Below are 12,041 nucleotides of genomic sequence, written 5' to 3'. Positions count from 1 at the left end.
TTACTATTTTGTTGTGTTTTGTAATTAATTAACTCATTAATTTCTAATTAATTGTTTGAAGGGAGGGCGGCCCGGTAGTCCAGTGGTTAGCACGTGGGCTTCACAGTGCAGAGGTACCGGGTTCGATTCCGGCTCCGGCCTCCCTGTGTGGAGTTTGCATGTTCTCCCCGGGCCTGCGTGGGTTTTCTCCGGGTGCTCCGGTTTCCTCCCACATTCCAAAAATATGCATGGCTGGCTTATTGAACACTCTAAATTGTCCCTTGGTGTGAGTGTGAGTGCGAATGGTTGTTCGTCTCTGTGTGCCCTGCGATTGGCTGGCAACCGATTCAGGGTGTCCCCCGCCTACTGCCCGGAGACAGCTGGGATAGGCTCCAGCACCCCCCGCGACCCTAGTGAGGATCAAGCGGTTAGGAAGATGAATGAATGTTTGAAGGGACTTTGTTTTCAGATGCTGTTTTTAAAAAAATATATTTTAACTGTTCAAGATGGCTTGTGCTGTAACATATGCCAGCAAAAATGTCAGGAAAAGCCTACTAGACCACCTGAACGTCATGTGGGTTTAATCAGAGGCACTTGAAATGGTGGCCGTTGTGTGCCGAATCCCATTTAACACGAGTCTGAATCTGAACACAGCCACATGCCTGATTTGAAGAGGGTGTGCACACTTGTGCAACTCCATCTATCTTGTTAATTTTGATCTGCCTCAACTTTTTTTCCCAGTTGAAGTGTAGAGGTTATTACGCATATTAATGGCCGTTTGAAATAATTCATCTTGTCTCTTTTTTTTTTTTTTTAATGAAACCATTCTTTCTCACCATCTCTCTGTCTGTCTCTCTCGCGTTCTCTCTTTCTCTGCCACTTTCCGTCTGTCTGTCTTTGTAGTGTGTCCAGGTGGCGTGGAGTCTCCGTGCGGCGGCCACGGCGAGTGTAGCGACGGCCTACGTGGGACAGGAAAGTGCAATTGTCCCACCGGCTTCCAAGGAGACGCGTGCGAGATGTGCACGCCGGGACGTTACGGCGCCAACTGCACAGGTTTGATGTTCATGTCACACGCCGCGCGTGTCCACAGCAGCAGTTGGCAATATTTGGAGGGTCTCAACTTTTGTCCAAATTTAATTTTTCTTTCATATTTGATTGATTTTTCTGTTTTATTTTGCTCTAAACATTCATTCATTCATTCATCTTCCGAGCCGCTTGATCCTCACTAGGGTCGCGGGGGGTGCTGGAGCCTATCCCAGCTGTCTCCGGGCAGTAGGCGGGGGACACCCTGAATTGGTTGCCAGCCAATCGCAGGGCACACATAGACGAACAACCGTCCACGCTCACACTCACACCTAGGGACAATTTAGAGTGTTCAATCAGCCTGCCACGCATGTTTTTGGAATGTGGGAGGAAACCGGAGCACCCGGAGAAAACCCACGCAGGCCCGGGGAGAACATGCAAACTCCACATAGGGAGGCCGGAGCTGGAATCGAACCCGGTACCACTGCACTGTGAAGCCGACGTGCTAACCACTGGACTACAGGGCCGCCCTGCTCTAAACATAAAAAATATATATATTTTAAACCCTCTTTATTTCATATATTTGTGATAGAAAAATAATTTGAGTAAGAGTTCAATTTTAAGTAGTGTTGCCATTTAAATAAATTTTGTCCCTCCCAATTTTTATTTTACAACATATACAAACAAAATATTGTAGGTCAATTTGATTGTGATTTTCTTTCAAATAAATAAAGCACAATACAGAATTTCACGAGTACAGTTGATTGTGTGTTAATTTACTCTTGTGTGTGTGTGTGTGTGTGTGTGTGTGCACTAGCGTGCGAGTGTGGTAAACAGGGAATTTGCGATGAGGGCATGGACGGATCGGGCCAGTGCGTGTGTCGGCCAGGCTGGAAGGGCGAGCGCTGCGAAATCGACTTGGGTGAGTGATACCGTTCTGATCCACCCTTTCCTCCATTTTATACTTAATACAGAGCAATCATTCGATTGTCAATGTTGGTGGCCAGAGAAAAATACTTGGACGTGGGCACTTATATTTACAAATACTTTGTGTGTGGACGTGCGTTTATATGCATGTTCCTGGATGTGTGTGTGTGTGAGTGTAGGTTCCATCCCCGAGGAGTGCCATCCATGTCACACTCAGGCCGATTGTCTTCCAGAGGTGGGTTGCCAGTGCAAACCTGGTTTTCAGGGCAACGGCACTTTCTGCGCTCCTGAGCCACGTGAGTATCAGTCAACGTTACTTTTTTTTAAACCCTCATTCAACTGTGCAAATTCAGCACATCTGTCTCACGGTTCTGAGGTCAGGGCTTTGAATCCAAGCGCGAGAGCCTCGAGAGCCTTTTTCACCCGATGAAATTAAATGTCACCGGCAGTAAACACTTTCACCACTACAATCTTCCATGACAGTGAATGAGTTAATTAGTCAAATAGTACATTTTCAGGTATTTGTAATTGTCAATAATTTATCACAGGGAGGTGGGATTTAAGATTATACTTGGATAAAATTCCAGTGATTTTTTTTTTTTTTTTAATACCAAACCATGCACCAGTTCCCGACTGTGCTTACGAGTGGTACTCATAAGTTGTTGTAATATTTACAAGATTTAACACTTCACGGTAACAAGTAATTTTTTACTAGTCGGCCAAAGGTGCGTGATGAATTGTTTTACTCACGCGGCCAAAGAAGGGTAGCTGGATATTAAGGACAGCGAATAATTGCTCAAGCAGCTTTCCAAATACTGCCTAGCAACAAATGACCAACATTAGACTTGACAATGAATCCAAGCCACTCGGCTGCTCTACCTTGGCCTCATAAATGAACCTTTAGCAGAAAGCTAACGCTACGCGAATCACATTCAATTTGACCGATGTGAAATGCTTCGCAGCTCCGGATCTATGCGGCGAGTATAACGGCGGCTGTCACCAGGACGCCAACTGCACCCAGATGGGACTGCGGGTCAACTGTACCTGTCGTAGCGGTTACCAGGGTGACGGCCACTCCTGTGACCCCATTAACAGGTGAACGGCAACAAAAATTTGTTTTTACTGTACATCTTATGGGCCGAGGAATGTATCTCTCTCTTTGTGTACGTATACATGTACCTGTATGTAATAATTGGAGAAACCAAATGAAAATAATAGACTGTTAGGAATAAATTGATACTGTTTCCTGGACCATCTATTCAAATTTACGCTGGTAATGTATGTCATTGCTTCTGATGTTGTTTCGCCTTTTTGACCCCCTCACCACTCATAAAATGATTGATGTGTTTGCCAGGTGTGTGGAGGAGACAAACGGCGGCTGCAGCGACTTTGCATCCTGCAAATTTACTGGCCCGGTGGGTACAAACGTATACAGTTAGGCCTCACTATTTGCCTATTTTGTAGTTTAAGCCTTGAGTGTGTCCCTCCTGCACAAGTCAGAAGTCAAAACACACTTTTTAAACACATTGTTCGACTACTTCCAAAGTTAGCGTCCGATTTTGGCTTCCAATGTTAGATTCCAAAGTTAGCATCCAACGTTACATCTAATGTTAGCTTAAACTTTTTACCTCTGACGTTCGCTTCAACATTACTTTCAATGTTAGTTTCAATTTTACCGAGCGTTAATTTCCAACATGAGCCTCTGAAGTCTGCTTCCAATGTTACCACTGATGTTAGTGTGAACTTCACCGGTAATCATAGCTTTCAATGTCATCTTCTGAAGTTAAATTTCAATGTTAGCTTGCAGAGTTAGCATCAACGTTACCTCAACTGTGAGAGTTGAGGAAGACAAGTGTTAATTTCCTACGTTAGCTTCCGAAATCAGCTTCTAATGTCATCTCTAATGTTAGCTTCATCTTTGCCTCTAATCTTTGCTCCCGACTTCCAGTGTTAGACTCCGAAGTCAGGTCCGAATGTTATCGCTAAGGTTAGCCTCAACTTAATTTCTGACATTAACGTCCTTGTAGTAAGTGTTCAAAATTGGCATTTGAAGTAGCCGTCCAACATTTCCTCTTATGTTACAGTTGAGGAAGACCAGCGTTATGTACCAGCGATAGCTTTGTTATATGGCTTTACTGTATTTCACTTTTTTTTTTTGAAGGATCCATGTTACTAATTGTCCTCCCTTCAGAACGAGCGGGAATGCGAGTGCTTGCCGGGATACGTGGGCAATGGGATTCAGTGCCTGGAGAAAGTGGTGCCCCCTGTTGACCGTTGCCTGGAGGACAATGGCGGCTGCAGTCCCTTGGCATCCTGCAAGGACTTGCATTACCACGGTAATGACCGGAACGACATTAAGACGGTTTCCGTTGTAACGTTTCCCATAAGATGCTTGTTACCATTACGGCAGACATTTTGTGACTTTTATCAGTGACGAGCCGCCTTCCCTGTGGATTGCGTTCGCATACACCCTGCCGCCAGCTTCACAAGATGTCTGTCACCATGGCAACAAATCACTCACGGTCATAACCGTTCCGTAAGGCGTCTGTTACCATAGCGACGTCGCCGCGATGACTTGTATTACGTATGAATGACTTCTGTAACCGCTGTAACGTGGCCACATGGAATCGGTTATTGCGGAAACAGATCTCCTATCCCCCTAACCTAGATATCGTTTACAAAAAAGTCAAAAAACGTCTATTTTGACTTTTCTCCCATATGAATTACTCTCTGTGACCGTGGTACTGTTTCCAGAATTGTGTTACCGTGGTAAAACACTTTTTTGTAACCTATCAAACCTATGGGGTTCATTTTATTTGACACATTCTGATCTGACCGTGGGAACGTTTCTTAAAAAAAAAAAATGTTTTGTTTTCCAACTTGCTAATGACATCTGTGAATTTCATTTGAATTATTTAACACACTCTGGAAATTCGTACACTTCTTTTTCCCGCGGTAACACGTGCAGCATACATATTCCCGGTAGCAGGCAAGCCTTCTGTTACCATGGTAACAGACATCTTGTGACTTTTAACTATGACGTAATACAATCCGGTAACTCCCCGAGTGACCACCGTAACGTTTCAATCAGAGCTCTGTTACCATGGAAACAGTACACCGCGCGCATGATTTTATTACTATCAAACGCCCAGTTACGTGGTCACTTGTTTCCATGGTAACACAGTCATATCCAGGAGACAGTCATACCCTTCTGCTGCCATGGTAACACATCGACTTGACTCATGAGTGTAATTACCATGGCAACACTATAATAAGGGAAACTAGTGAGAATGACCCGCTGTACCGCCCGGTCTGGGAGGGGGGGCGGCTTTGCTCAGCAGCCAATGGGTTGCCTTGGTCACCAGTGGTGTGGAGACATCGTTACGCTTGCGCACTCAACCTGGACTCCAAAATGGCGCTTGTGTTTCTAGCTAATACGGCGGGAGTGTTTCACGTCCGTTCGCCGCAAGGGAAGTACAAGATGAATTTCAGTCAAGCGGACGCCGCCTGCCAGGCCGAGGGGGGCGTGCTGGCCAACCTCAAACAGCTGGGGGACGCACAACAGGTACACACACACACACACGTCTGTGGTTTCCATGGAGACGTCAGACGCAACTACACTGTCTTGGAAAATTGGAATACGAAAAAAATGGGAGGGGGGGGGAATTTGGGCAGTGACAAACATTTTTATGTAAATGTTCTGACGTCCGGCGAGGTTGTTTTGTTGACGTCGCCGCCGTGCTTGCAGCTGGGGATGCACCTGTGCGTGGCCGGCTGGTTAGAGGGCGGCAAGGTAGGCTACCCCACGCGCTTCCCGAGCATGAGGTGCGGCGAAAACCACGTGGGCGTGGTCCTCTACAAGGATCCCGTGGACCAGAGCAGCACGTACGACGCCTACTGCTACAGACTCTCAGGTACCGATCATCTCCAAATAAGAACTGGAAGTTCCGTTTGGAAGGATGAGCTCCATTTAGGGAAATGCGAGATGTGTGAAAAGTCGTGATTTTTGCCGCCTATTGACGGGCGTAGACGTCGATTGCAAGTGCACGGACGGCTTCGATGGGGACGGCATCTTGTGCAACGGCCTCCTGATTAACGTCCTGGGGTCTTACAGCAACTTTAGCGTCTTTTACAAGGTGAAGCGCCTGACTCTCTTCGATCTTGGAAGCGGCTTCGTTTCATCTCAACATTTCTTTTTCTTTGCCCCGCCCTCCAACCCGCCGCAGTCCTTGTTGGACTACAGCAGTTTGTCCGCACAGGGCCAGCGTCTGGTCGACGTTTTGACTCAGAGGCAGTCGGAGGTGACGCTATTTGTGCCCCACGATGACGGATTCACCCCCGGCCAAGTGAGACCGCCCGACACCTTTTCTGGATTATTTTGCCTCGTGTTTTTGAATCGGGATCATTTCTCCTCATTCATTTCTATTGTTCAGGATTATTCGACACTTTTTGTGGCAATGCTCGAGACTTTTGACTCACTGGATTACTTCTCGTCAATCTCTCTATTTCTTTTCAGTGCCGGGTGGTGATAATCCCGACACAATTCCTACTCACTGGCTGATTTCAAGTCTTTGTTTTATTTCCCCGTGCGTGTTAGGTGCTCTCGGGTCGAGATGTGGAGTATCACATCTCCACCAATCACGTCAGACGAACATTTAAGGAGCTGCGACACCAAGACGTCATCCCGTCCATGCTTGGCTTCGACCTTTCTGTTACCCATGGCAACAATGAGGTTTGGATCCATTTGAAGGGCGCGCACCATTAATCACAACGTCATTTCAAGTCTCTTTGACCACTTTGCCCCTCAAGAGTCGTAAACTGGTCAACCAGCGCCTCCTCCTGGCCTGGGACATCTCGGCGGTCAACGGGATCATTCACGTGATCGACGCGCCGCTCACGGCTCCGGCAGCTCAGGTGAGCTCAGTGATTATAAATTAAGAATGAGAAAACAACGACGTGGTTTAGACTTAAAGTCCTTTTAGCTTAATGCTAACAAACAATGCAAAACACAATCGGGAGGCTAACCAATAGTATCTATAGTATGTGGTGGTTTGAGCAACTATTTGAACACAAAGTGGGGTAACACATGTAGACAGATGATATCTACTCTCTGGCATAGATTCTTTATCCTCTGCAAAGAATGATTCATATGACTGCATCTCACGGTGTCAGTTGTGCAACTGTTTGCGAAGGAGTAGCGGAGTGTCAATTTGAATTGAAGCAAAACGTCGGGCGAAAATTATATTTTTTACAAAGTTCTTTAAAAAAACAACACATTTTTTTGAAAGCCTTGAACTTAAGAAAGTGCTTTCCAATTATTTTCAGCGCAAAAAGATCATTTGAATGAATGAAACTCAAGGCTCAAGGTACTTTGGCTCTATATATAAATATGTAAACGTAGCATTCCTCAAATTTCCTTTCTTTTGTTTAACGTGGACAAAACAAATGGACTTGTGACCCAAATCTAGTTTCGCAATTTCCAAATTTTCGACCAGGTTTCTGTCAACCTGGACCAATTGTCATTCACGCGTTTTGGCGGCCATTTTGAAATGCAATGACCACCGCCTGTTCCTTTAAATTGGTTCGAGTCACTGAATGGTAGTTGAGTTATATTTCACCTTTAAGTTCAATCATGCATTTATGTTTTTTTTCTTGAAATTTGTTCATCAACCTTTATTAAAAATTGTTTTTACGTTATTTGCAATACATGTTATTTCACGCATTTTAATTAGTTTTTTTCTATTCAAGCACATGTGGAAATTGTTACAGCACTTTAGAATAGTGCTAAATATATGTTTGGGGAATAATTGTTCTTGTTGGTCAGAATTGTAATATTTGGAATGCGAAGTTGTTGTTTTTTTTTCCCACTGGTACTAAGAATCACTGCTCGAAATCATTCCTGACTAGTCTATCCTCTGGTCGTCATGGTTACCAGCTCGTTTCGCCGAAGTGCCGTTATCCCGTCGATTGATATGCGCGTGCATTTTTCTCTGGCGGCCAATCCAGGCTCCCCACCACGCTTCACGCGGCCACGCCCACTCCAGCGGCACCGTGTCGGCCATCTTGGTGTCGCTGCTGCTGACCGGAGTGGCGGCAGGGATCGGATACTACGTCTTCAAACACAAGACGGACGCCTTCAGATTTCAGTACTTCAAAGTGAGACGCGCGCGCGCACACACGGGGGTGGGGGGGGGGGGGGGGGGGGTTGGAGTTGGTGGGCTTGTCAATTGTCGCAGCTGCCCTGTTATTCGAGGACACGTGACGATAGACGCGAAAGCTGCCGCCAGAGCATCTTTTTTATCGTCTCGGCGATGCATATCGTCCAACTCTAAAATGGAGACTTTAGACTGTTGTGAATTAATAAATACAACTTCAATTTGAGCTTGTACAAGGAGGTCTTTGAGTACCCACCGCTGCTAACAGCTAACGACTGTTCCTCTCGCGAATCAGAATGACGACGAGGACAATCCGTCGGGTGGCCCATCCAAACCCGCCCTGGTTTCCATCCCCAATCCTTTGTACAGCGGCTCCAGAGCCTTCGCCGAACCTTTTGGGGTGAGTCGTCTCTACGCGCGATTGTCAGTCTCACATCACTAGCGATCGGTCGGTCCCGCGACTCCTTCCTTTTGACATTGACTTCACCTCCCACATGGCAGGAGACCGGTCAGGGGGCGGAGTCGACAGAACCCGAGGAACCGCCAAAGATCTTGGACCTGGACCAGTAAAAGATCTTGTTTGCTCGCCGGTTGACTTTTTTTTTTTTTTTTTTTAATCCCCATTTCTCCTGTATCCAAAAATCAAAGCTGTCGCGCATCAGGAAGACAAAGTGATTGTCAATAAAGGTTTTGCACTAATCGTTTTCTACCAACCATGCATTGCATGACTCTATGTCCCTACTTATCTCAGGTCAACAGCCCCTTTTCAGCCCTGGTGCTAACCCAAACAGTTCTGGTAGGTGGAGTCTTGATGTTGTGTGCATCCACTTTTTGGGCCAACATCTGGCTTAACAAAGTAAATGTGTGTGCGGACATACACATACACACACACACACACAAGGGATTGGCTATAAAAGATTTTAAAAAAAGATAAAAGTATTCTTGCAAAACATTGTATTTGATTAAAAACAGGTTTGACACGCAAACCGAATGAAAATTCTAATTTAAAGAATTCACATCTTAGCGCTATGAATTTCATGTTGCCTATTTGTGGTTAAATTACCCAGTCAGCAAAGGCATCTGGCCCGGATTCGGCATGAAGCTGGCACAGCTGGCCTTGAGTCGGCACTGGTATAATGCATGTGCATGTGCATGCAGGAGTGGCAAAGGAGGCACTGGCTTGACTCTGGCAAATCAGATGAGGGCCAGTTGTTTGTTGTAACAAAAACAAAAAACAAAAAAAACGACCATGTATAGTAAGGCATTTTTGGACGAAATTTTTAGCCGAAAAAAACGACCATGTATAGTATGGCCTTTTTGGACGAAAAAAACGACCATGTATAGGAAGGCCTTTTTGGACGAAAAAAAGACGCAAAAAATGACCATGTATAGTAAGGCATTTTTGGTCGAAATTTTTAGCCGAAAAAAATGACCATTTATAATAAGGCCTTTTTGGACGGAAAAAAACGACCATGTATAATAAGGCGTTTTTGGCCAAAAAAAACGACCATATAGTAAGGCATTTTTGGACGAAATTTTTAGCCGAAAAAAACGACCATGTGTAGTAAGGCATTTTTGGACAAAATTTTAAGCCGAAAAAAACGACCATGTATAGTAAGGCATTTTGGACAAAATTTTTAGCCGAAAAAAAACGACCATGTATAGTAAGGCCTTTTTGGACGAATAAAACGACCATGTATAGGAAGGCCTTTTTGGACGAAAAAAACCCAGACCATGTATAGTAAGGCATTTTGAGACGCAAAAAATGACCATGTATAGTAAGGCATTTTTGGTCGAAATTTTTAGCCGAAAAAAATGACCATTTATAATAAGGCCTTTTTGGACGGAAAAAAACGACCATGTATAATAAGGCGTTTTTGGCCAAAAAAAACGACCATATAGTAAGGCATTTTTGGACGAAATTTTTAGCCGAAAAAAACGACCATGTGTAGTAAGGCATTTTGGACAAAATTTTTAGCCGAAAAAAACGACCATGTATAGTAAGGCCTTTTTGGACCAAAAAACGACCATGTATCGGAAGGCCTTTTTGGACAAAAAAACGACCATGTATCGGAAGGCCTTTTTGGACAAAAAAAAAAACCCAGACCATGTATAGTAAGTAAGGGTGTGGAAAATAATCGATATTAATCGATACATCGATGCGCACGTGCGCGATCCGAGTGCATCGGCTCATTCACTGGGTACGACGCGATTGACGGGTGAAATCGCGATTCATCACGATGCATTGATGGGTATCGGTAAAATCCGATTCAAGCGCCGTTTTATTCATGTTAAACGTCACCTATCTGCCCTTTCCTAGGCGCATTGAATGCACCATCATTGCTTTGCGTTTTGTGTTGAATACGGACGGTAGCCGTGCGTCACATACAGTCCAGTACACAACTAGCGAAACATTATGGAAGTTAGCGCAAGGGGAGGCGAGGAAACTACTATATTTAATGCAGCCGCAACATTCAAATCTTATGTTTGGAAATACTACGGCTTCGAAAAGAAAGACGGAAAGCTTGATAAAACCTCCGTAATTTGCAAGGAATGTCGCACTAAGAAGCCATACAACGGCAACACCACAAATATGCAGACCCACTTAAAACGATGGCACCAGATCACCGACAAGTTTCACTCCCGCTCCCCCGCTTCCCCGCCCAGTTCCTCGTCGGACACCGGAGAAACTCTTGGTAAACCAGGTCAGGATCAGAAAAAAAATTGCCTCTTATTTTGGGAGTCCCCTTGCAACTCACTGTGACCGCGCAATGGCTATAACTAAGGTCACTGCTTATTTCATATGCAAAGACCTCCAGCCTTCGCGTGGTGGACAACGAGGGTTTCAGACAGCTCGTCCAAATTTTGGAACCCAGGTATAAAATACCAGACAGGTCTCTGTTCACTTACATATTCCCGATGTGTACAACAAAGTAAGAAGTGAGATTACTGTGTCGCTGAACAGTGCACAAAGAGTTGCACTTACAGTGGATGGGTGGACATCTTGCGCTATAGATTCATATATATATTATATATATATATATTTTTTTTCTTTGCTTATTTGCATCATGTTTAATTGCACAATATCGCAACAAATTGCATTGTATCGTATCGGATCGCATTGTTTTGAACTTAATGTGTATCGCATCGTATCGCATCGTATCGCATCGTGACGACGGTGAAACGTATCGCATCGTATCGCCAGAAAATTCCATGTATCGTTTAAGTATCGCATCGCTGGCAGTGCATCGAGATGTGTATCGAATCGTCCTCAGTGCTGAGATTCACATCCCTAATAGGAAGGCGTTTTTGGACGAAAAAAACGACCAAATATAGCAAGGCGTTTTTGGCCGAAAAAAACGACCATGTATAGTAAGGCGTTTTATGTCAACACGAATGCGCACAAACACAAAAGCATGAAACCCAAATATACACACAATCTCAAGCGAAAACACACATTTACAAACACAAATGAAAATTAAAAATACCCCGAAAACACACGCAAGCACATACGCGCGCGCGCGCACACACACACAAACGCGGCGGTCACGTGTGTGTGTGTGTGTGTGTGTTTCGCGGTGTCATGAATCATTGATGGCGTCGAATGCCAGCAGTGCGAATGTGCTGAGCTCGTCACGAAAGAGCCACGGCCATGCGTGACACGACGAGATGTGGAAATGTCCACACAAATATACAAACATTACGCAAAAGCGCGCGCACAAACGCAAGCACGGTCGGTCACGTGATACAAAGTAAATAGAGGCTCTCAACTCCAAACCACCAGGAGTGATTTTAGGCACCGAATTATTGGAGATGCCGGGGGCTGTTGAGTGTGACACCATTTTGTGGAATCTGAACAAGAACATGACGATAACGTTTACTATCCTGAAAATGTTACCTACCATTAATTCTACGACTTGCAAGCAAACAAACAAAAGGGCCTTTAACATTAACGGT

General features: G+C 44.8%; 1 protein-coding gene and 1 long non-coding RNA gene across 2 annotated transcripts in view; one reads left to right on the top strand and one right to left on the bottom strand.

Annotated features, from left to right (window-relative positions):
- The window catches only part of stab1 (stabilin 1), a 32,690-nt gene extending 23,893 nt beyond the window's left edge, over window positions 1-8,797 (top strand). The window contains exons 55-69 of the mRNA XM_052076547.1: window positions 883-1,032; window positions 1,820-1,924; window positions 2,109-2,225; window positions 2,892-3,024; window positions 3,284-3,344; window positions 4,121-4,265; window positions 5,361-5,494; window positions 5,678-5,843; window positions 5,959-6,065; window positions 6,156-6,275; window positions 6,527-6,661; window positions 6,739-6,843; window positions 7,936-8,085; window positions 8,380-8,484; window positions 8,586-8,797. Coding sequence (XP_051932507.1) covers window positions 883-1,032; window positions 1,820-1,924; window positions 2,109-2,225; window positions 2,892-3,024; window positions 3,284-3,344; window positions 4,121-4,265; window positions 5,361-5,494; window positions 5,678-5,843; window positions 5,959-6,065; window positions 6,156-6,275; window positions 6,527-6,661; window positions 6,739-6,843; window positions 7,936-8,085; window positions 8,380-8,484; window positions 8,586-8,654 — 1,802 coding nt within the window. The 3' untranslated portion in view covers window positions 8,655-8,797. The remainder of the gene's footprint in view (window positions 1-882; window positions 1,033-1,819; window positions 1,925-2,108; window positions 2,226-2,891; window positions 3,025-3,283; window positions 3,345-4,120; window positions 4,266-5,360; window positions 5,495-5,677; window positions 5,844-5,958; window positions 6,066-6,155; window positions 6,276-6,526; window positions 6,662-6,738; window positions 6,844-7,935; window positions 8,086-8,379; window positions 8,485-8,585) is intronic.
- LOC127607872 (uncharacterized) lies at window positions 773-2,114 on the bottom strand. The gene is made up of 2 exons (XR_007964162.1): window positions 1,521-2,114; window positions 773-1,143 (listed from the first exon to the last, which is right to left on the bottom strand). It is a non-coding gene; the product is annotated as an uncharacterized LOC127607872 (long non-coding RNA).
- Window positions 8,798-12,041: the final 3,244 nt, after the last annotated feature.

This window comes from Hippocampus zosterae, chromosome 9, assembly GCF_025434085.1.
Source record: "Hippocampus zosterae strain Florida chromosome 9, ASM2543408v3, whole genome shotgun sequence".
In the NCBI taxonomy this organism is placed as follows: domain Eukaryota; kingdom Metazoa; phylum Chordata; class Actinopteri; order Syngnathiformes; family Syngnathidae; genus Hippocampus; species Hippocampus zosterae.
Note: the sequence above shows the minus strand (reverse complement) of the source record. Positions and strands in the feature narration are given on the sequence as shown.